Source organism: Diceros bicornis, chromosome 10 (assembly GCF_020826845.1).
Source record: "Diceros bicornis minor isolate mBicDic1 chromosome 10, mDicBic1.mat.cur, whole genome shotgun sequence".
NCBI classification, from domain to species: domain Eukaryota; kingdom Metazoa; phylum Chordata; class Mammalia; order Perissodactyla; family Rhinocerotidae; genus Diceros; species Diceros bicornis.
In genome coordinates this window covers 25,282,089-25,307,498 of record NC_080749.1, presented here as the reverse complement: position 1 = coordinate 25,307,498, position 25,410 = coordinate 25,282,089, and the positions used below count along the sequence as shown (strand labels likewise).

At 35.7% G+C, this 25,410-nt stretch overlaps 1 protein-coding gene across 1 annotated transcript in view; it reads left to right on the top strand.

Moving 5' to 3' along the window:
• Window positions 1–25,410, top strand: part of LRP1B (LDL receptor related protein 1B) — a 1,024,768-nt gene that overhangs the window by 967,965 nt on the left and 31,393 nt on the right. The window contains exons 82-83 of the mRNA XM_058548897.1: window positions 12,567–12,741; window positions 17,034–17,138. Coding sequence (XP_058404880.1) covers window positions 12,567–12,741; window positions 17,034–17,138 — 280 coding nt within the window. The remainder of the gene's footprint in view (window positions 1–12,566; window positions 12,742–17,033; window positions 17,139–25,410) is intronic.

Here is a 25,410-nt window from a genome sequence, read left to right as displayed (position 1 = left end):
TGGCTATCCAGTTTTCCCAACACCATTTGTTGAAGAGACTTTCTTTTCCCCATTGTATGTTCTTGGCTTTTTTGTCAAAGATTAGCTGTCCATAGACGTGTGGGTTTATTTCTGGGCTTTCGATTCTATTCCATTGATCTGTGTGTCTGTTTTTGTGCCAGTACCATGCTGTTTTGGTTACTATAGCTTTGTACTATATTTTGAGATCAGGGAGTGTGATACCTCCAGCTTTGTTCTTTTTTCTCAGGATTCCTTTAGCTATTCGGGGTCTTTTGTTGTTCCATATACATTTTAGGATTCTTTGTTCTATTTCTGTGAAAAATGTTGTTGGAACGTTGATAGGGATTGCATTGAATCTATAGATGGCTTTAGGAAGTATGGACATCTTAACTATGTTAATTCTTCCAATCCAAGAGCACGGAATATCTTTCCATTTCTTTGTGTCTTCTTCAATTTCTTTCAGAAATGTTTTATAGTTTTCGGTGTACAGATCTTTCACTTCTTTGGTTAAGTTTATTCCTAGGTATTTTATTCTTTTTGTTGCAATTGTAAATGGGATGGTATTCTTAATTTCTCTTTCTGCTACTTCATGGTTAGTGTACAGAAATGCAACTGATTTTTGTATGTTGATTTTGTATCCTGCAACTTTACCGTATTGGTTTATTACTTCTAAAAGTTTTCTGGTGGATTCTTTAGGGTTTTCTATATATAAAATCATGTCATCTGCAAATAGTGACAGTTTCACTTCTTCCTTTCCAATCTGGATCCCTTTTATTTCTTTCTCTTGCCTGATTGCTCTGGCTAGGACTTCCAGTACTATGTTAAATAGGAGTGGTGACAGTGGGCATCCTTGTCTGGTTCCTGTTCTTAGAGGGATAGCTTTCAGTTTTTCACCATTGAGGATGATATTAGCTGTGGGTTTCTCATATATGGTCTTTATTATGTTGAGGTACTTTCCTTCTATACCCATTTTATTCAGAGTTTTTATCATAAATGGATGCTGTATCTTGTCAAATGCTTTCTCTGCATCTATTGAGATGATCATGTGGGTTTTATTCTTCTTTTTATTAATGTGGTGTATTACATTGATTGATTTGCGAATGTTAAACCATTCCTGCATCCCTAGAATAAATCCCACTTGATCATGGTGTATAATCTTTTTAACGTATTGTTGTATGCGATTTGCTAGTATTTTGTTGAGGATTTTCGCATCGATGTTCATCAGTGATATTGGCCTGTAATTTTCTTTTTTTGTGTTGTCCTTGTCTGGTTTTGGTATCAGGGTAATGTCAGCTTCGTAGAATGAGTTAGGGAGCTTCCCCCCCTCCTCAATTTTTTGGAAGAGTTTGAGAAGGATAGGTATTAAGTCTTTTTTGAATGTTTGGTAGAATTCACCAGGGAAGCCGTCTGGTCCTGGACTTTTATTTTTGGGGAGGTTTGTGATTACTGTTTCGATCTCCTTACTGGTGATTGGTCTATTCAAATTCTATACTTCTTGATGCAGTTTTGGAAGGTTGTAGGATTCTAAGAATTTATCCATTTCTTCCAGATTCTCAAATGTTTGGCATATAGCTTTTCATAGTATTCTCTTATAATCTTTTGAATTTCTGAGGTGTCTGTTGTAACCTCTCCTCTTTCATTTCTGATTTTACTTATTTGTGCCTTCTCTCTTTTTTTCTTGGTGAGTCTAGCTAAAGGTTTGTCAATTTTGTTGATCTTTTCAAAGAACCAGCTCTTGGTTTTATTAATTTTTTCTATTGTTTTTTTGGTCTCTATTTCATTTATTTCTGCTCTGATTTTTATTATTTCCCTTCTTCTACTGATTTTGGGCTTTGTTTGTTCTTCTTTTTCCAGTTCCTTAGGTGCTTTGTTAGATCGTTTATTTGAGATTTTTCTTGTTTGTTGAGATAGGCCTGTATCACTATAAACTTCCCTCTTAGAACCGCTTTTGCTGTATCCCATAAATTCTGGCATGTCGTATTTTCATTTTCATTTGTCTCCAGGTATTTTTTGATTTCTTCTTTGATTTCTTCATTAACCCAGTCGTTGTTCAGTAGCATTTTGTTTAATCTCCATGTATTTGTGGCTTTTCTGATTTTCTTCCTATAGTTGATTTCTAGTTTCATACCGTTGTGGTCAGAAAAGATGCTTGGTATTATTTCAATCTTCTTAAATTTATGGGGACTTGTTTTGTGGCCTAATATGTGATCAATCCTGGAGAATGTTCCATGTGCATTTGAAAAGAACGTGTATTCTTCAGTTTTTGGATGAAACGCTCTGTATATGTCTACTAGGTCCATCTGTTCTAGTGTGTCGTTTAAGACCTATGTTTCCTTATTGATCTTCTGTTTGGATGATCTATCCGTTGTTGTAAGTGGAGTGTTAAATTCCCCTACTATTATTGTGTTACTGTCTATTTCTGTTTTTATGTCTGTTAATAATTGCTTTATATATTTGGGTGAGCCTACATTGGGTGCGTTGATATTTACAAGTGTTATATCCTCTTGTTGGATTGTTCCCTTGATCATTATGTAATGCCCTTCTTTGTCTCTTTTTACAGCTTTTGTTTTAAAGTCTATTTTGTCTGATATGAGTACTGCTACCCCAGCTTTCTTTTCATTGCCATTTGCGTGGAGTATCTTTTTCCATCCCTTCACAGCAACTTTTTTCTATGACAGCTTCACTTGACTTGAGACAACTCTAATCTCACACTACTCCTGAAACAGCGCTTCACCTGTCAATCATGGCAAGTTTAGATGGTTTAGACTTCCACTTGTATGCCACATTAGCACTAGCAACAGGTATTTACCCTCCTTTTTCACATCTGACCTAAAGGAAACTGAACGTTTAACCAGGGGAAATCTTTTATAGTTTGCTACATGTTACTCTGCCAGGTGACCTTTTCAAGATGACTTTCTCAGTGTTTCAGTGAACTTTGATTAAATAGTAGTCACTTCCGTATAATCTGTTATTTTTCTTCTTGCTATCACACCATTGTAGAAACCTCTCTCTATATCTATATTGACATCGATATATTGATATAGAGATACATGTATGTTATGTATTTTGAAATGTAACATATTGAAAGAAAACTAGAAGGAAGTACACCTACGTATATCAGAAATCATTACTTTGACATTTAAATTTGAGTGAGTAGCTTGGAGGAAGAAAGAAAATAAGGATGGAAGCATAGAAGGGAGAAGAAAGAGAGAGAGAAAGAAAACTATACACATAGAAACTACATGGGTTTGTCTAGGATGGCCTCATCTTCTCTTAGTACAACGAGATGGGATGTTCCCTGCCCTCTAGTTAGGCTACAACATGATGACAATAACTTTCTTCATGATATTCCCTTCTGAGATGATCTTTTCTATGATTACATCCTACCCAGCATTCTTCACCTTCCATTTCTCCATGAAAATCTTTCCAATTTTCTAAAAATGAGTTATTACTTTGTGCTCTGCATTGTCTTAAAAAAAATTAGTTCCATGTACTGATTAACTAAAATCTTTTATTGATCTTGATTTTTTTCCAACCATGTAAGCCCTGAGGGTTCTATCCAAGTATAGGCACTCTGAGGGCATGGGCGATGTTAACATAACAGATACCATTTATACAGAAGTTAATAAATTTTATCAGGCTGAAATTAATTGAACCTCAATACATACTCAATGTCCTGGTAAAGAAATTAGGGCCTAAATATGGTAAATGGCTTGTTTATGGTCAGAGAGGTACTGCCTATATGTGCACACTTCCTTTTCATTCTATTTTTAAGCCATCATATGCTTATTCACGAATTTGGTTTTCAGTTAGCCTCATCTGATAAACCATATTTAGCTGTCATCTGCAAGTCAGCTTGCTTAAAGTCTCAAAAGACTATCACTTTATAAATAGTTGCTTGCTAAAACCATTTATAGCTGGATTGCTTTAAAAAATAGAGGAACACTCAACCCGGAACATTATTTATAAACAAAAGTTATACAGATTTCTCTGATATTTGAAAAAACTTTTCCATGATAGTTTTATGAGTTAATTTTTGATTATTACTAAAATTATTGATGCATTTTGAAACAGCAGTCTGTTAAACATTTAAATGCTGGTTCATTTTAAATCTCACCTCATATGTCTCACTCAAATCAAAGTTTTGATAACTCGGTTTCCTGAATTTTACGTTTTCCTTCTGCCTGGATACTCAAAAATGGCACTGTTTGCTCAGAACAGAGTTCATTCTTTTAAATTTTTCAGTTTTCTCTATAGAAATACTTGGGATGTATTTCTATTTTTAGTAATAAATTAGAAAATGCTAATTTTCTTAAACGTGCTTTCCTGATGAAAATTTATCAGCTCTAATCAGAGTTTTGCACACATTTTTTCCCTAGTGAATATTTAATTGGCATACCTGGATTCAATGTTTGCCTACTTTATTAAACTCAGCTCTAAAATTGGAAGATATATTTAGGATTATGCAATAAGTTTAATTATTAAAATATCAGGCTGTGTAAAACATTTGAGGAATGTAAAAAAGAATATATTCTAATATTTCTTAAATCTATTTTTCTGTTTACTTACATAATCCTTCAAAGACAACAATCATAAAATTCTAAGAAAATTTATACAAACTACTTTCTCTCTCTCGCCTCCTAAACCATGCTAGATGAAAAACTGGCTCTAGAGAAGGAAAGGCCACAATCACTCTTGTTAACATATTTATGAATCTTAGAACTTTTCCAGAAAACCTTCCAAATATTTTCATCCCAAATTAGATGCCAGTAAATGCTAACACTTCAGGCATGTCTTACTTTGTGATTTCTTAACTGTTGTTTTGTTTCTTATTTTCAACCCAGAGTTGATCCTGCCTGATAAGGAACAGATTGCATGAATGGTTAGGCGTTCCCTTCAAGTAAGAGAATCTGGTGCTTTTACAGTGGTTTACCCACTTTTCAATGGCTAGAGAGGCAAATATCCAACTTGGGTTTTGATGGGAGGCTAAGAAACATCTCTGTAGATGGGAGCACGTTCAGTTTTAGATACACATAAGGGAAAGAGTACACTAAAGATATTCAAAATTACTTTCTAGATTTTTTTTCTGAGCAAATGTATGGATTGTTGAATAAGAAAAATGAGAGGTTATTTTCTAGAGTTAGGTTTATTTGAGTTTGAATTTCAATTCTCTTACTTGTTCTTGTGTGATCTTTGGCAAGTTGCTTAACCTCTCTGCGCCTCAGTTTAGTCACCTATAAAATGAGAACACCATGTAATGCATGAGACTAGAACACACACATGTGCCTAGCATGTAGAAGACAGCTAAAAACAAGTGTTTATCATCATCATAATCATTTCCATCCTTTTACTCAAAATAGGCTCGAGTTGGCTTTGATATAAAGGGTGTTTGTTGATGATGGGTGGGTGCGGAGGGAATCATGACATAATCTTAGGTGTGTTTAGTAATACTGCCTCTGTGCGATGATGACCTAAGGGTGTCTTGGAGAAATTAATCAAGTAACTCAGATGAGGTCACATTATTAGCCAGAGGAAGCATTGAAGTTAACCTCCAAGTCCCTCATATTCTGGCCAATGATTTTGTTTTTTCTTTTTCTTATTATGTCACCCTAGTATAAGTGTTCATCAAAAGTTTATAAAATACAATTGTTGGCTGTCCTGGAAATTCTTCTACATTTCATACATACATGGAAGCAGCCGTAGACCTCTCTGCAGGGAGAACATTAACAAAATTCGTAGAATGCACTGCTCCTGGGACACAATTAATTTAAGTGAAGGTGGAATGTGAATTGCACTGATCCTGGAGCTCGGTTGTAGAATGCCTGGCAATATGTACTGTGGATTTACCTAGTCGTCCTTGTGAAAGTAATCCCATCTTACTTTTAATTTATTGTTGTTTGTGTGTGTGTGTGTGCAGTCCTAAGTTATCAAATGCTTACTTAAATTACGAGTCTTATAGTCAATTCACATAACTTATTTTTTTAAAGTCCAGGTCAAAATTTATTGAAGGAGAGTAATTGATGTACATACATGTAGTTGTATAATTTAGTCTCCCCTGTATAACTGTTCTATATTCCCACTTAAAATCTCTCCAGGTTCCCCGTTATTCTCACTGAGCATCTTCAGCTCCTGTTTAGGTGGTATTATTTTAGTTTGGCTTTCTTCTCTTTAAATAAATTTCACACTTCACCAGCTATTACAATGTGAATAGCCCACTTGCAAATATGAGTTAATAGCTAAATAGTCTTGGCAATTACTTTTCAATAGAAAGATATATTTGAGAAAGAAGTTAAATGCAGCCAGAGATTTTATAGACATCTGGCTCCCCATGAATATTCATAAACCTGTATATATAGCCATACATGCACATATTTTTATGCAGTCTATTAAGATATTGTAAAAGATTAAAGGAATAAGTATCTCCTTGTATTTCTGGTTGCTTAAAACGAAAGGACAGAGAAAGAGAGAAAGAGAGAGACAGAATGCAATAATGACCTCCCTTGAAAATTACTTCATTTCTGTTGCAGAAAATAGGCATTCACTTATTCTCCAGTTACTATCTACCTAATTACCATATGAATACTCTGTAATTATATATCCATCGTTGTCCTTTAGATTACGATTGTGTTTGGAGCTACTATGCAATTCTCAGTGTAATTACGCTTCAGAGGTCATAACAATTTTTATATTGTGAATATAAAGTGTTATTATATAATTTCATGGTAATCTCTACTTTCTTAGCACAGATTAATTACTTTTCATTATTGCTCCTTCTTATCATATGCAGAACATCTCAATTGTTATGCCATTCAGGTCAGTAAAATGCTCAAAACTTATGAGATGGAATGTTCCATAGAAAGGAAAATTTTGTTAGTAGTAATATATGTAGGTTTTTGCCACAGTGAACATTATTCAGATCAATTTTGGTTCCTTTTTTCTTCTTGTCTTAACCTTTCAATCGGGTTGTCAGCTCTCTGAGAGCTGGTGTCCTGTCTTGTATTTCTGGACTCTTCCCGCAGCTCCCGGTATACAACTAGGCACATGCATGTCCTCAGCAAATAGTCAGTTATGGAGCCACCCCTTCCATTGTATTGTCGTGGTTAAATTACTCATGTTGTTCAAAACAAGATCAACCATGTTGTTCCACCAGCTTTCCTGTCCATAAATTGGGACTGTTCCTGCTCTATGCTACTGTCCGATCCGGCTAGACTCTTTTATCTTCAATCTCTCTCTTCTATCTTCAACTCTTCCCTCTTCCAGCCTCTCCAACAAAGAGTCTCCCATCACCTATATTTCTTCTAACCTGTCTTCTTTTAGTCTACCACTTTTTTTTGGTTCCAGTAGCTATTAAGCTAAATTTAAAATTTGAAGAAAAAAAAAGATAGTTTGTTTATGTGGGTGGAGATATGGGGGGCGGTGTGTGTGTGTGTGTGTGTCTGTGTATCTCTGTCTAGTTTGTGTCAGAAAATAGAAGACAATCCCTGCTGCACACCTTGGTGTTAACCAACCACCCCATCCACACCCCTAATTCTTTTTTCTTTAAGAAGAATTAAGTTTTTGATTTAGATTTGTCGGTTGCTTCATAATCAGTAACATTTCACATAGTCGAAGTTGAAATATGAAAAAAAGCAGAAGGCTGTAAAACTGCAAAGGTAAGTTCATCCAAATAATTGATAGTCATAGTGATAAGTGAGTCATTAATGAAAATATTAATATATTTTATTTAATAAAATTCATATCTATCTTATAGAAAGATTACTTTCAAAATGGTTTTAAGGGATTTTTGATGCTTACAGTGGTAAGCTCCTGAGGTAACTATTTTTCAGTGCTCTGGGATAAGAAAAGTGTTATTCTAATGACTGCTAAAGTTCTTTGTTCATTTCAGAGGTTATTAGGTGAGGGCAGAATCCTTGGAACGAAAGCGAACAATTGCATATCAAACGAGCCTTCTCATATACTACTCTTCTTCATACTTTGCTAAATTTCTACTAGATTGGGAAGTGCTAATGAAGTATTTCTTTTATTAGATAAATAGCTGAAGAGATACTTAAAATTTAAATATGAGTATGTAGTAATTATTTGAGAGTATATAGAGAGGTGACACTGATGAAAATACAGCATTTATTTATACAAGTTTTACATAGATGCTTGTAATTCAAAGTGGTTATAACTGAGAAGGGAATGAGAGAGAAATTAGGTAGCACTCCTATGACTTATTATACATTGCTGTCATGATATTGAGGCAATTGCAGAGAATGTGGGTTTTGGTTGAATCACCCAATTTAGAAATAGATAGTACCATTAGATGTTTCAGACTCTTTCCTAGACTTGCACATAGTATGTGTCCTGATTAAACTGGAAATGACAGAGAGCACTTGAAGGAATTATTTTGCTTTCCAATTTACAAGTATCCAATGCTTATGTGGTAGTTTCAATATCAGATGCTAAGTCCTCTATTAAGTAAGATCTACTTTCTCCTGTGTTCAGGAATCTTCGAGTTAGAATTGAGTAAATAGAGAAAGCTTTAAGATAAAGAAGAAAGAAAGAGAGAGAGTGAGAAGGAGGGAAGGAGGGAGGGAGGAAATATACATTCAAAGAGATGGGCCCTAGAATCCTAACAGCAACGCAGAAAACAATCCAGCCAAATATATATCTCAGCAACTTCTACATGCTCCACATCTTAAGCCTAATAGTGGAAGACAGTGAGAAAATTTTTGTAGAAATGCATTGGGAAGCAACTTTGGCAGGGCTGGAGTATAGCGTGCAACTTTCTATCCCTGAACTTCAACTTAGCATAGAGGGCTAAACACATGAACTGGGAAAAATGAAATGTCTTCCATTTGAATATCTGTACAGAAATGTTCTGGGCCTAAAATAATTTCTGCCTTTTTTTAGAAGGAAAAAGTGGCATGGCTTAACAGCATGCAATTTAGAATTACTTATTAAAATATAAATTCTAATGTCTTCTTATTTCACAATTTTATCTTCAGCAAACATTTCTTTTATATTCTTTGGATTCCATTTTTATGCCATGAGAACAATCAACTGGATTGGATAATGTGTATCTAACACGCTATGAGAAAATATTGAAGGCATTAAAGAATGGAGAATTTCCTTTAAAGGATAAAAAGTGGACAATGAATTCCTTTTAAAAATAATGTCTGTAAGGAGAGAAACTATTTAGCCTACTTAGCAAATTAACCAGAATTTCTAAAATATTCTAATTGTAGTTTATATTCCATTAGGTTAAAAAAAACTTTCTATTGGAGCATAATATACATAGAAAAATTTAAAATCACAAGTATACAGTTCAATAAATTATCAGCAGATGTACACACCAGTGTAAACCAACATTCAGGTCAAGAATAAATATTGTCAATATCCCAGATGCTCCCTGATCTTTTTCATCACTATACTTTCCCTTATTCCCAAAGATAACTCCTTTTTGACTTCTAAAACCATAGATTAGTTTTGCCTTGTGAACTTTATATAAATAAAAAACAGTATATACAGTATATATATTTTTGTGTTCAGCTTTTTTCTCTCAATATTATTTTTGTGAGATTCATCCATTTTGTTGCTTGTAGCTGTAATGTTTTCGTTTTTCATTTCTCTCTTTCTCCCTATATATACATATATATGTATATATATTTTATTTTCCATTGTATGAGTGAACCACAGTTTATCCATTCTTCTTGTGATGCATGTTTGGATTATTTTCAGTTTTTGGCTATTTCTAAAAAGGTTGCTGTGCATATTATGTACATGTTTTTGTGCACGTGTACATGCTTTATTCTTGGACATATCTTGAGTAGAAATGCTAAGTCATAAGGTGTGAGTATGTTCAAATTTAGTAGATACTGTCAATTGTTTTCCAAATTGAAGCAATTTATATTCCCACTAGCAGTGTATGAGAGTGTCTGCTATTTGTTGTCAATTTGGTGGGAGAGCAATGGTATTTCTTTGAGGTGTTAATTTTGTGTTTCCTTGATTACTAGTGAGTTGTATATATTCTCATGTCTTTTTAATTTTAGTCTAAAACGTTTAATTTATGCATCAAAATTGCTTATAATTAGTAAATTGTAGGTAAGTTTTTAACTTTACCCTTTAGCACTCTAGATAAGTGCAAAAAATTCCTTGCTACAGTGTGGTATAGGGCAATCATCAACCCTCAGAATCTTAACCCAATTTTTTATAGTTTCTCCAGTCTTCTCAGTGATGAGGTTTTAAAAACAAAGTGGTTCAAAATTTTAGGTTAAAAGTTACATTTTAATTAGAGCTCACAAAGTTAGTCAAGAAATAAACTTTTAAGTCAAATCAAATTTATTTACAACCATTAGGCAATGTAGTCCCTTTGCTAATCAGAAATATCATCTCCAGGTTATCATTTCTTACATTCCCTACTTCCCAAATTCCAGTTCCTCAACCAGTCCCATGTGAATCACCAGAGCCCATTTCAGATTTATGAATTAGAGTCCAGGGGCAGGTGGTGGGCAACAGAGAAGGGCACTGGAATTTGCATTTGCGCATAAGTCTCCTACATGATTCTGATGGATTATTAACTATGGAAACTTCTGAATAAGGACGTAATATGAAGATCTCGGAAAGATACATCAACCAACTTCTGCGTCCCATCAGACAACTGAAGCAGGACCAAAGGATAAAATTTAAAGAAATTGGGGGCAATATTAAGAGCTCTCTGTCAGTAAGAGGTGTCTAGCAACCTGACTACTGAAAGTTGTTCTTTAGAGATTTCTGCATTGAATAGATGATTATATAGACTGCTGCTGATACATTTTTCATAAATAAAAACAGAATTTGTGTTGTATACATGATAACCTCCCAAGCCTAGAACAACAACAGACACCATAATGAATAGATACTACCATTGACTTAATTTTTAGATTTCCAAGTCTCTGAACTGTTGAAAGTGCTACTTTTCTTAAATATAGCTGAAACTCATATTAATAGACTTTAGCATTAACTCTCAATGAAGGTACTTGGCATAATGCAACAGCAAGCAAAAGAATGATTGAAATAAATTTCCATAAATATGAAGCAAGCTTGTCAATAAAGTCAATTTCTGCCTGATTTAATAAAGGGCTACATAAATATACAAACATGAGAATTATAAATTATGTTTTAATTTTCCTCACCTGCTATAATTGTCTTCAAGCAGGTTAAAGTTTATAAATTGTGATTTTCATCTCAGCTAATCTCCTTTAACATTGCTTCACAATTAGAGACCTAAAAGGAAATTGCAGCTTCTAAACAAAGTCTGGGATTGATTTAATCAGTTCTATTGCTTAAGATTATTTGTATTATGAATTTCTATATATATATATATATATATATATATATACATATATTTGGTTAGGAAGATTAGCCCTGTGCTAACATCTGTTACCTATCCTCCTCTTTTTGCTGAGGAAGATTGGCCCCAGGCTAACATCCGTGCCCATCTTCCTCTATTTTGTATATGGGACATCACTGCAGCATGGCTTGATAAGTTGTGCATAGTTCCGTGCCCAGGATCCGAACCTGCAAACCCCGGGCCGCCAAAGCAGAGTGCAGGAACTTAATGGCGACGCCACCAGGCGAGCCTCTGAATTTCAGTATTTTGAATGTGGTAAATTATAATCTATTCATATAAGCATACCTACAGAGTTGTCTGCTTTTCAAAACACTGAGGTAGAATGTCTGATTACAAAGTTAGTGTGGCTTTTATATTATTAAATGGTCTTTGTTTTATTACTCACATTCAAGAGATACAGAAATATTTGAAGAAACCTTCCTTCATAGTTGAGAAAATTGTCTGTAATGCTCAGTAAGAAACATCTTTCAAAACCAAGGTCTCAGACTACAGGGAGGTTTTTCCCTCTGACTGACAGGGAAGTTAGGCTATCCCACAGAAGAGGGACAATAGCCTAGACTTCTGTTGTCACTTCCCATCTGGGATGGATCAGTTAGTTTCCCAGCCCACTTTCCTCTTGGAGTAACATGAGAGGCATACCTCCTTGTCTGCTTATTTGCCCAGGTGTTCAGAAATACCTGGGCCTGTTCTGCGTGTGTAGAGGGAGACTTCTTTCCACCACACCAAGGGCTAGTGACTGCAGAGGTAGAGGTCACCTACTCCCCACTCACTACCCTGTTCTCTGGATGAAAATAGACGTGAGGAGAGGCAACGATAAATGACGTCTAAAGAAATCTTGAGCATTTCTGCTCATTTCACTGTGATAGTAATATTGCTCATTAGAAGGAAAGCTAAGGAACCTTGTTAACTCAAACTTTAAAATTCAGAACCAAAAGAGTTTGTCAGCTAGCATTACATCAATATAACCTATCTCCTTTTAGCCAGATGAAATGATGCCTAACTCAGGCAAAAAGAGGAATCAATAGCATTATTAGAGAATTCTAGTTGCATATAATTATAAGCTGCTTTTGTAAATTACTCTACCTATTGATTGACCAATTTTAAATATTAAATGAAATGGTAACATTTATTGTGACTGAAGAAAAACATCTTGTAATATAATTTCATTTTTTCTGTTGTATATTCTTCCTAGATGTGTGTCACCACTACTGTGTGAATTCTGAATCCTGTACCATTGGAGATGATGGAAGTGTTGAATGTGTCTGTCCAATACGCTATGAAGGACCAAAATGTGAGGTTGACAAATGTATAAGGTGCCATGGGGGCCACTGCATTATAAATAAAGATAGTGAAGATATATTTTGCAAGTAAGTGGACATCTAGCTTAATTTATAAAGCGTTAGAACCCACAAGCACGTAGCAGTCCAACAATAAACAGTGAAAACAATGTAAATGATTTTCATTCTATATGGCAGCCATTGCATCCTCTTTTTTGGGGGGCTAGAGATAAGATTCAATTCATTTCAATTAAATCCAAACTTATTCAACATCTATTATGTACATCTGGGGAACATGAAAATTCATCATGTAATGATATGGTCAGATCATTCCTTATATAGAATATTCCTAAAAGTAAGCAAGAAATAGTGAAATGCAACATACCTTCAAAACGCTATAAGTAATACCCTTAAATTAGAATAGTTCAGATTTTTAATCCTTTCATCATTCTTATTGACGGTGAGTGCTTTTCTGTTGTTACAAAATGATCCTTTGGGAGAGGAGCAAAAGACTGTCTAAGAGAAATAAATTTAATCTTATTTTTTATCTGCCTTTGAACATTATAGTCCAAAATAAGTAGAAGGAATAATGTTTCCCAGGAAACAACTACAACAAAAATGTCCAAGTTAGACTTTGGTTACGCTGCCTTTTGCCCTTTGGCTTTAAGATCAAGTAAATAGAAAAGAGAACATCACAGCTAAAGGGTAATGCCTTTCAGCTTCTATCTTGAAACAAGTTGATGCCACTGAGGTTAGGGATCAATCCTCACTCCAGACTTATTTTAACAACCTTTTAAAAGAAGGGCTTATAAAGGACTGGACTTCATCACTTGCCTTGCTTAGGAGTATAATAAATGAGAATATGAGCTAGAAAGCATGCCGTAAAGTGTTCATGCCACAGCTTCCGCCGAAACAGCTCTGCGAGGGTGCCAGCCCTGAGTTATGTTGCTCTGCCAAATAAGACTCAATAAAATTTTATTACAGACAGCATCAACAATTTTTTTCTTTTTTATTTACTCTCATTTTAGAATTTACTCTAAATATGATTTGTGTTATCATTATGAATGACATTTACCGAAACCCTCAAGTTGGGTCATTTGAAAGTACATTATTTTCAAGTAAAGTAATTGAAAATATGACTAATTATAACTATGTGCTCTTGATAAGTACATAAAAGCAAAATGCATTTTCATGTAGACTACCAAATCGTGTTTGTTCATTAAGCTCATCAATTCTTTGTGATGAAACTTTAGCATGACAGAACTTTATTTCAATTAGTGGGCATATGTTTTTCTTCACGTCCAGTGTACCACATCAGGAATGGAATGTACCCCATTCTATTCATGCAGGGAATCATGGGCCATTATCAAAGAAAGGCTGTGAGCCACAATTTCCTTCTGAGTTTACCTTGGAAAAGCTCATGCAGAGACACACACCCTGTTTCTATCACAAGGGAAAGTTCCACATGAAGAAAGAAGGGCAGGACTCTTAGGACGCTTGGTACTGCCTACTATACTGAGAAAATTGGCTTCTCCAACCTAGAAACACCAGAGCCTTGTAACCTGAGTAGGCTATTGGGGTCCAATATTATAGTTCTTGATGCTTAAAAGATCTTTTTGGAAAAATTATATGTAAGAATAGATAAATAACAGTTGCTAACAATGAGTAGATAGAGGAATTTTAAAAATAAGAGTATAATATTTGATTTATCAGATAGGCTATGTAACATATGAGCATGATAATACAAACAAGACTGTTTGGGTATTCTGAAACTTATTAGATGTTTGTTTTCATTTCTAAGATACTTTTCATCTTAGCATTAAATGAAGTTTATAGTGATGTTGGAGTTTGCGTTTCATAAGTAAAGAACCAATACTAAAATCAAAACTAATACTAAATCACAATTGAGTTAAAATAAACCTTTTTTACTTAAATAGGAAAATTCAAGCCGTCATGTGTACTTGTGATTGCAAATAGTCAGGTGTGTTGTCCGAATAGATACCCTGTCAAATATAATGAGTATAATCTTTAAAATAGAGCTAACTGCATATTTACCTCTCTTCTGGAAATCTAAGTAAATATTGGTGAAGAAAGACTAGATCATAATTTTGAATAGCCTAAATAATAACCCTGAGATGTCAATTATTATGGGAGTTCTTTATGTGTACTGGACAACTGGCAATTAGCTTTTTGAAAATAATATCACAAACTGTGTGTGTGTATTACACATGCCTCTAAGAAATGAAATCATGATGAAAACACTTTAAGATATGAGTTGTACTCTTTGATGCCTTATAATGATTTGGATAATTTGTATTTCACATTTGAAATATCTACAAATTTCTGTCTTCAATTTAGGATTCAAACAAAACCTTTAGAAGGAGAAAGAGGCAACATCTTTTATAACTCTTGGAATCATAAATTTAAAAGCAGTCAATAATTGGAATTTTTTTCTCTTTTAAAAGCTGATATTTGGTATATAGTTATCTTTTTTGTGGGAAATCTTTTAATGTGTAATTAGCTAATTTTTCCCTTTGACGCCTGTCCCTTTGGTATAATAAGAAACTATAACTTTCGAGTCTTTGATTTTCAAGGACGCTGGGCATAGAGGGCAAGGAAAAGTCTTCAAGACTCATTTAACATATCAGACACCAATACCACTGAATGTGTCCTTGACTCACTTTGCTCTGTATTTGGATGCCTCTATGGATTATAAAGGATGTGATATTCTCTGTTAAATCTTGGAAATTTTATACCACTGCCTCCTTCCCCCTGTTTGGTTCCACTTTCACATATCTCCATTTCACATCTAGTACACAGTTGACTCATTGCTTCTGTTTATATTTTTTAAAAAATGTGATTTTAAAATCCAGACTCTTACAAAATATCTTTAAATTAAATACCTTGGAAAGTTATAAGCAATTCAGTGCATTTCCAGCAGCCTTACCACCCACAAGAGGTCAAATAAATATGCACAGAATAAATGAACTACAAGATTGCCAACCGATTATTTCAGGGACCTAACCTATCATTGGGAATTGCCCTTTGATGGATGTACTGCAATAGATATCCATCATGGAGAGGATCACAGTGATCAATACATGATGTTGCAGCCTGATTTTTTTGACAAGGTTATGTCCAGATTTATTGTGATACCATTGATTGCTTCATAGCACCTCGTACTAACATGATCTCATAATCAGGATATTGGCATGATCTGTTGTAATTCTGATTGGAATGTCAATACACTTTTCTCTATTCCTCCAACAATTTTCAGTGTCCAATCTAACAGTATTTATTTATTTAAAAATATAACATGGCAGCTAAGAAATTTCTGTATTTTTTCTATCGTTATGCTTGTTTTTCCCATGTAGCAGTAGCCAAAGTTTATTCTTATCTTATTCTTATCTTAGACATGTAATGTGCTATAAAGTAGAATTGTTTCTGTAAGTTTTCCAAGGAAACCTACTTCATTACTTTGTTGCCATACTGCATAAATTTCCTATAACATTACTGTTTAATTTTGCAATGAATTGCTCCATATTTTTTTCTGTTAGAATAAAAAGAGTTTGACATTAATTACAGTACATATTCAAAGAGAAACAGTAGGATAAAATGACCACAGGATAATCCTATAGTTTCTTACAAAATGTGGCATCTAAAACTCATAATAATTCTTTGGACCAGATTTTCCAGTGTAGAAGGAATAGCTGAAGCATTTGCTTCCAGAGTATTTGATGATGTGGTTTATAATTCAAAGGGACATCACCAAACCCTAGTTATATGAAAAGGGAATAAGATGCTGATACTAATGTCTCCTTGAAGTGTAAGTGACAGACATTAGAGTACATATTTTCACACATATATCTGTCTATATTAAATTTTTGTATTAAGCAAATGGATTGAAAATTTGAAAATTACCAAAAGAAAAATTTTATCTGTCATCATTCTGTTAAAAAAAAAATCTTTGCCGGGGCCGGCCCGGTGGCGCAAGCGGTTAAGTGCGCGCGCTCCGCTGCGGCGGCCCGGGGTTCGCTGGTTCAGATCCCGGGCGCGCACCGACGCACTGCTTGGTAAGCCATGCTGTGGCGGCGTCCCATGTAAAGTGGAGGAAGATGGGCACAGATGTTGGCCCAGGGCCGTCTTCCTCAGCAAAAAAAGAGGAGGATTGGCGGATGTTAGCTCAGGGCTGATCTCCTCACAAAAAAAAAAAAAAAAAAAATCTTTGCCTCCAGCAAGTCTTTCTTTCTGAAAACTTCTTTTAGCCAGCCACTCTACTACTCCTCTATGATGAGTATTCTCATCTGCAGAGTGTTTGTGTCAGCTTTCAACAATAATGATGCCAGTAACAATGAGATTTTTTTTTTTCTTTGTTGCTGCAGCTGCACTAATGGAAAGATTGCCTCTAGCTGTCAGTTATGTGATGGCTACTGTTACAATGGTGGCACATGCCAGCTGGACCCCGAGACAAATGTACCTGTGTGTCTGTGAGTATTTTATAACGTTGTGGTCATTTTATGATATGATTTCGCATGCATGTGGAATCCCTGCTCTGTTCTTCTTTCTTCGGGTAATACATTTTAAATGAATGTTTCATCGACATCTCTGACCAAGTATTGTCCCTCAATGGCTCCTCTTTCATCAATTTGCTATTGATGTCATGAGGAAGAGCTCATTCACTTCTTAGCATCATACCCATTTCAGACATTCATAGATCTTTGACCTTAGAAATGCTGGGGAAAATTGTTCTGATTTCATTGACCTTATTCAAATATGTGAAACCCAGACATTATCATATTTATGAATAATTTGATACTTACAACCATTCTTTTCAAAAGACCTTGAGGTATCTTTTCAAATGTATAATGCTATTTGATGCTTGTGTCAGGTTTAGAGTGTTGTATTATGTAAACATATTAAGCCCCTGTCTCCTTTGGAATGCATTAACTTGAGTCTGGGTTTCTAAACATTTAGAAAGTACTGGAGATTCTCTGCTCTTGAGAAAATCTAGAGTTTAATATTTTCCCCTTTCAAGTACCTGATTGTCCAGAATGGACAATTTGAAATATAACCATTTAGCTTACGTGTCCTCTATTTTGAGTTTTCTTTTACCACTGCTTGACCAGAAGGAAAATGCCCACAAATGATCCACATCTGCGTTCTGTTCCCCACCTCGTCCAAGTAGCATGTGTTGAGTGTGTATGAGAGAGAAGTGAGCGTACCTGAGGAAAATATTATTCATATGTTACTATCTCTGTATGAAATAAATTTGAAACGTATTTGGCAAAAAAAGTCAGACACTTTATTTAGCTGTATTTTACTGAAATTCTGCAGATGCTCTGTGGGGTTTAAAAGTCAGCGCTGTGACCAGAAAGAGAACCCTTGTGATCACTACTGTCAGAATGAGGGGATTTGCACTTTAACTGCGTTTAATGAGCCGAGATGCAAGTAGGTTTAACCTTCCACTTACCGCTGCGCTTTGTGTGACATCATTTCAGGCCACAGTTCATTGGCTTAAATCATGAACATCCACATGCATTTCACAGTGTATACTTAATCTCGGGGCTCATCTGTGTCATACACACTTAACCTTTGCTTCGCTCACCAAGTGTGTGCACCACAGTCAGCTAGAGTTTCTAGAAATATACGGAGGGAATGAAAATGCTCCTGGAACTGTCTCATAAAAATACATTTGCTAGAATAGTGGGTTTTAATTAAAGAAGTGCAGAAGCAGGTGTTTCTAGACTTTAGTACTATATACTATATTTGGATGGTGGTTTTTATTTAGTAACTTACTTTCATTTCAAGTACTGATGAAATAATATGTTATTTTGTTTCCCAAAATTTTACTGGGAACTGTCTTACCTTAATCAGTAAGACTTCTTTACAGAAGAAATAGGTACATACTAAAAAATTTCGGAAACTTCATTTCTTAATATGTTAAATTATTCTTTCTTGATTCAGTTTGTCCCTAACATATAAACTCATTTCCTCTGAGAAATTTTAGGGATCACCTTTAGGGTAACTATCAACGTTTATCACAATGGAAGTTATTTTTGCATTTTGCTTTTGAGCTTTAGAGATGGGTCATGTCTGACATCCTCCTTAATACCCAATGTCATAAACAGGAGCCCTGATTGGCACCTGAAAATAGCCCCATAGTGGTGCCTCAGAGTACTCGTAATGGGTTTAAAGCACAATTGTATTACAATTCAGATGTTTCACTATCAAAACTCTATAATTTTGTTCATAATGATCTATTTTGTTATTCAAGAAAATGTCATTCTTTAGACAATAGTTGAGAAAATATGGAAAGTGATTAAAATAATCACATAGGAAAAATTGATATTCTTTCTTTTTCCCTGGAAGATATTTGAATATGTTAAACCAATATTCCTACATAGAATACATCCAGAAATATTGCTTTAAATATTAGTCTATAAAATGTATATAAACTAATCTGTTAAGGAATTGATGCACTTCTCAGGTCATACTCAGGTTTAATACTTTGTGCAACTGAAGACAGAGAGGAGACCCTTGTTTAGTCCTACCTCTGCCGTGCCTCCACCCTAAATTCCTGCAGTCATTCAACAAACATTTATTAGACCTCGAAGATGTGTTAAATCCTAGACAAGTGAAGATGAATGAAATTTAACCCCCAACATCAAGGAGCGCACTAATTAGTGGGGTTAAAAGTTCATAAGCAACTAATTAACCTTTAATAATGTAGGTATGAACACAGGGGAAAAGGGAGGCGGTTGAGTCTTAACAGAGCATGTGATTTATTCAGAATGGGAAATGGGAATGTACGGAAGACTTTACAGAGAAGGCAACCTTTTATTCTTCATGTAGTTCAATGAGGTGAGGAAGAGCATTCTGAAAAGAAAGAATAGCATAAGCAAAGACATGGATGTGAGACTTAATGGCCTATTTGGATAACTGTGAGTGGTTTAATATAGCTAGAATGAAGGGTGACTAGAGTAAGGAGATAAAACGGGAAAGATAAATTGGAACCCAATTTATGTCAAAGTTAGGGGGTTCCACAGGACCCTGAAAAGAATGAGTAGCCAAAGAGATTTGAGACAGAGACTTGCACCAAAGGAGTTTGCTTTTGAAGGTGACACTTGTTGGTATGTGGAGGAGAGCCCTGGGGATCGGCTTCAGGGACCCCACATCAAAAGGATTGGCAACATTTCAGGTGAAAAGTGATGAGGGCTTGAACCTGGGCAGTGTAAGTGGAGGGAAGACTAGTAAGGGCAATAGATCCAAGGATATTTCAGAGTTAGTAACTCCAGGGTGATCCTTGGCTAAACATTATCTAAGGACTTATGTTACCTCATTGTTAGGACACTGGTGATTCCTGCTCTGGGGCCCAGTCTTTGTTTGTCTTGTCCCTCTCTCACTATTCCCAAGCAAAGTACACGTGACATTTCAGGCCTGCCCTGCCTTCTCCCCACAAATAGGTCTCAGGAACATGGCCTGTCCAGAGAATGCCTCTGTGTCACCAGAATAAGTATCTCTCATGGGCATAGCAGCCCACAATAATGTTCTCTTCCACTTTGTTCTCTTACCAAGTATCATCAGAAGCACCTGACCTTTTAAGGTGATAATCAGCCCATCTGATAAACTCAGCCAGGAAAAATATGTTAACTGGAGGGGGTTGGAGCAAACACCTTTTACTTTTGTGTATCTTTTTCTCTATCTCTGTCTGTATTTGGCTTTATGGAAATTTTGTCTATGCCTTGGTTTTCCATGCCCTAAAATTTATTCTGATCGTAGGAGTAATGCTTACTGAATTCCTCAAATCACTTAAGCCACACAAGAAGCATAGAAGAGATAATTGCATTCTGTTATCATTCATTCATTCATTCACTCACCAAATACTTATTGATAATCTTTAGTGAGTGAGACTCTGTAAATTTGGAAGCAGAATTAATAACAGCCCAAACTAACTTAACAAATACTTTGTGCCAAGCACTGTGTTAAGCACTTGTATAAAGTTAGAATATTAGGTAATTATTATTATATAATTGTTATCCCCATTTCACAGATGATCACACTGAGGTCACATACTAGGAAGTGGTGGATACCTGAGACTCAAATCGCACCTGTTTGATTCTAAAGTCCATGCCCTGGTTATAACTCTTATGCTGTTCTACTTTCTTTATGATGTACTAATTCCAGTATAGTTCTCACTTTTGAAGAATTTAAAATTCAATTGAGTAGATGAATGAGTTTTAAAAAATTAAAATACCATTCGACAATTGTTATAACAGAATATGACAAAAGTGTTGTGAGAGAACAACTGAGTAGAGATCAATTAATGATGACTAGTAGGAGAGAGAAAGGCTTTATAAATAAAGTGATATTTTCACAGTATTTTGAAAAAATGTGTAGTAGTTTTACAGGGGGGAGCGACTGAACATCTTTCTTGAAAGAGGAATAGCACGGAGAATAGGTCCGAAAGTAAAAAGTGAAGGTTGTTGAGAATAGAACACAGGCTATGTGGCATATTGGGAGGAAAGAAGACTAAAGAGGTACAGTTGTGAGCCAGTTTGTGAGGTACATTTTATGCTACGACACAAGAGAGGGTGTATAGAAAGAAGAGTAGAGGATTAAGAATGGAATCTTAGGAAATACCAATGTTGGATAACGTGTTATGGAGGACTCAACAAAAGTAAATGAGAAGATAGGAGGACACTTGTCAAAGAGTAGATTCCTCCAACTCAAAGGAGTAGAGAGTGTCAAAGAATATCAATTCCAGATAGTTCAAGGAGGATAACAATTATAAATGGTTTATTGGATTTTGCAATTAGATGGCCATCATGAGAGATGTTTTAAAAGCCCTATATGACAGAAACCAGACTGTAGTTGGGTAAGGGGAAGGTGAGAAAGTAGAAAGGAATGTAGATTCCTTTCTGAATATTTGGCTATGGATCAAATGAAGGAAAAATAATGGTAACTTCAAGGGAAAGTGAGATGTAAAGGAAAAATTTTTATAACAAGAAAGACAAGTATTCAAGAGAACTGTTCTTTCATTATTTATTAAGAGCCCACTGTTAAGGGACTATGAAGGATAGAAAGATGGTTCAGACACATTTTAAGCTCATGTTTCTTAGAATTGAAATTTTTAGAGTATGGAAAATTTCCTAGTTTTATCTAGGATATTTGTAATTCGTATGGTACTAAAATGTAGATAAATAAAAATAAAATTTAATGTAAAATGTCTATGACCATGTGCAATATGAAAATTGTTCAGCTAACATGATATTAAGCCCTTCAGAATATCATCCTAGTGGATGATTCTCCTTATAAGGGGAGACTTTTTGAAACACAGATTTTAGCCTCAGATTTCGATTGGTAGTGGTCATGTATCTTTAATGAAAAATCAGTATGTACTATTTCATCTAAAAGCCTTTATAGGAAACAAAAATTGCTTTAACAGATAAGATATAGTGCTTGCTTTAGTTTTGTTGGTAGTACATCTGTCCTTTTTTCATAGAGTGAAAAGTATTTGAATTATACAGAACTTATACACATTTGGAAAGTCTATAAAGTATTCAGATCTATGAAGGTGACAGGTTTTTTTCCACAGAGAAATTTTATTACTGTATCCTTCAATTTAAGGAATAAATTTGTTCTTTGAAAGCCTTCACTTTCATCTCTTGATGGCTGTTTTTCTTATTACTATGTGTGTGGGAAAAAGAAAACTCCAAAGAAAAGCCTAGAAAAAAAGAAAATCAAGGTTTTTTTTCTCATGTTTATTTGGAGAGAGTTTTGACATTTATTAAAGTAGATATATTAAATAATGTTAAAACAAATTTTAATAAAAATCTAATGTGTGTTATCTTGACAATATTTGTATTGTTAAATAATTTTTGTGGTGAGGTATAGAAATTATTACTATTGTGAAGAACTGTTGAACTCAGTAGCGAATTAACTGTGTCTTTCTACTTCTAAGAATTCTCCGTAGGGTCAGACTTGCATTTATATCGGATTTACGTTTCTTTAAAGCATAGACCTACCTCCACCACATTGTCTTCCACCCACAGTATGTTTTACCCTCCAATAGTAAAGAAATGTCTGTAGCTACCCTACCTCTCCTACCACTAATACCGTACTTACACGGACACAGGCACATGCAGCCTCGCCACATAACCATAGGACCATTCCATACCTAGATGTTTGCTTAAACAGCTCACTGAACCCAAATATCTCTCCTACCCTTTTTCCACTTAACTCTTATTATCCTACTAGTCTCAACTCACGGTTCATCTCTGTATGTGGCACTTGGCAAGTGAATAGTAAATTAATTACTTGGACTTAACTGAAGTGTTTCAAAAGTAAAGAATCAAATTTTAGTGACAAAATATATATATTTTAAAACATACATATTTATATATTATATACAATATTTCAACATATTTATATATGATACGATAAACATATATTTTATACATATATACAAATATATAGATTTTATATTAGTCAGAGTTCTCCAGAGAAACAGAGCCACTAGGATATGTATTGCATATGTATATAGGAAGATATATACATAGAGAGAGAGAGAGAGACAGAGGGAGAGAGAGAAATTTATTGTAGAAATTGACTCATGCAGTTATGGAGGCCAAGAAGTCCCATGGTCTGCTGTCTGAAAACTGGAGAACCAGGAACGCCAGTGGTGTAATTCAGTCTAAATCCGAAGGCGTGAGAACCACGGGAACTGATTAAGTCCCAGTTCACGTCCAAAGGCCCAAAACCCAGGAGTGTTGATATCCAATGGCAGGAGAAGATAGATGTCCCAACTCAAGCAGAGAGAGTGAATATACCCTTCCTCTGCCTTTTTGTTCTATTCAGACCCTCAATGGATTGGATGATGCCCACCCTCATTGGTGAGGGCAATCTTCTTTACTCGGTCTGCCAATTCAAATGCTAGTCTCTTCCAGAGGTATCTTCACAGACACACTCACTAACAATGTTTTGCCAGCTATCTGAGCATCCCTTAGCACAGTCAAGTTGACACATTACATTAACTTACATATGCACACACACGTATGTGATATATATGTGTGTGTGTGTGAGTTTTGCTTTTTGTCACTGTTATGAGATGAATCATCCCTTCCAAATTTCTATGTTGAAGCTCTAACTAATGCCCAGTAGTTCAGAATAGGACTGTATTTGGTGATAGGGCCTTTAAATAGTTGATTAAGTTAAAATGGGGTCCTTAGGGTGGCCTCTAATCCAATATGACTGGTGTCCTTATAAGAAAAGGAAATTAGGAAACAGACAGAGAGAGACATCAGACACATGCTCAGAGAGATTACCACGTGAACACACAGTGAGAAGGCTGCCGTTGGCTAGCCAAGGAGAGAGGCCTCAGAAGAAATTACAGCTGCTGATGCCTTGATCTCAGACTTGTATCCTCCAGAACTGTGAAAAAATACATTTCTTTTAAGTCACCTGGACTGTGGTATTTTCTTATGGCAGCCCTAGCAAACTAAGGTAGATTTTGGTACTAGAGTGGGATGCTGCTGTAACAAATACCTAAAAATGTAGAAGTAGCTTTGGAACTGGGTAGTGGGTAGAGGCTGGAAGAGTTTTGAGACCGTTGTCATAAAAAGCCTAGATTGGAGGCCTGCACGGTGGCGTAGCGGTTGAGTGCACACACTCCGCTGTGGCGGCCCAAGGTTTGGATCCTGGGCACACACCGACTCACTGCTTGTCAGGCCATGCTGTGGCAGTGTCCCATATAAAGTAGAGGAAGATGGGCACAGGTGTCAGCTAAGGGCCAGTCTTCCTCTGCAAAAAGATGAAGATTGGTGACAGATGTTAACTCAGGGCTAATCTTCCTCACACACACACACACACAAAAGCCTAGACTGGCTTGAAGAGATTATTGGTAGAAATACGGGCATTAGTGGTGCTTCTGGGAAGGTCTCAGGTAGAAATGAGGCACGTGTTATTGGAAACTGGAGGGAATGAGATCCTTGTTATAAAGTAATAAAGAACTTGGCTGGATTGTGTTCTAGTGTTTTGTGGAAGAGAGAACTTGCAAATGATTAATTTGTATACTTAGCTGAAGAGATATCTAAGCAAAATGTGAAGACATGGCCTGGTTTCTCCTTGCGGCTTATATATAGTAAAATTCGAATAGAGTGAGATAAATTGAAGGAATTATTAAGCAAAAAGTGACCACAACTTGAAAATTTGGAAAATTCTCAACCTACCCATATTGCAAAAAATGAGACAGTGTGTTCTGGAAAGAATATCAAGAGTGTGGTTGGACAATTATTTGCTATAAAGAGATTACAAGTCTGACTCATAGATCCAATCAACTCTCTAAGCATAAATGCTGCCAGTTTGGACTGAAGGAGAAAGAGACAGGAAAAAAGGAAGGAAGACTGTCAGACCTCTGAGATTTTACAAGAGGGACCAGTAGAACTATCTGCTGCAAACATGCATTATCCTTCAAGGAAAGGGAAGAATGACCCTGAAGGCAGTCCAGAGGTCAGCAAGGCTGCCACTGCCACCATAGTTTCAGAGAGTACAGGCCCAGAGGGCAGGGCTATTGCCTCCTCAGTTCCATTGGGCAGTGCCAACTCCTCAGTTTCAGCAGGCCAGGCTGCCACCCCCAGGGTCAAATGGGCAGAGCTTCTGCTCAGGGCCTTGGTGTCAAGGCTGCTGCCCAGAGCCTTTGAAGTGGAACTACCACCTTCAACTGAGAGAACAATGGGCCAGCATCCAGAGGGTCCAGGAAGA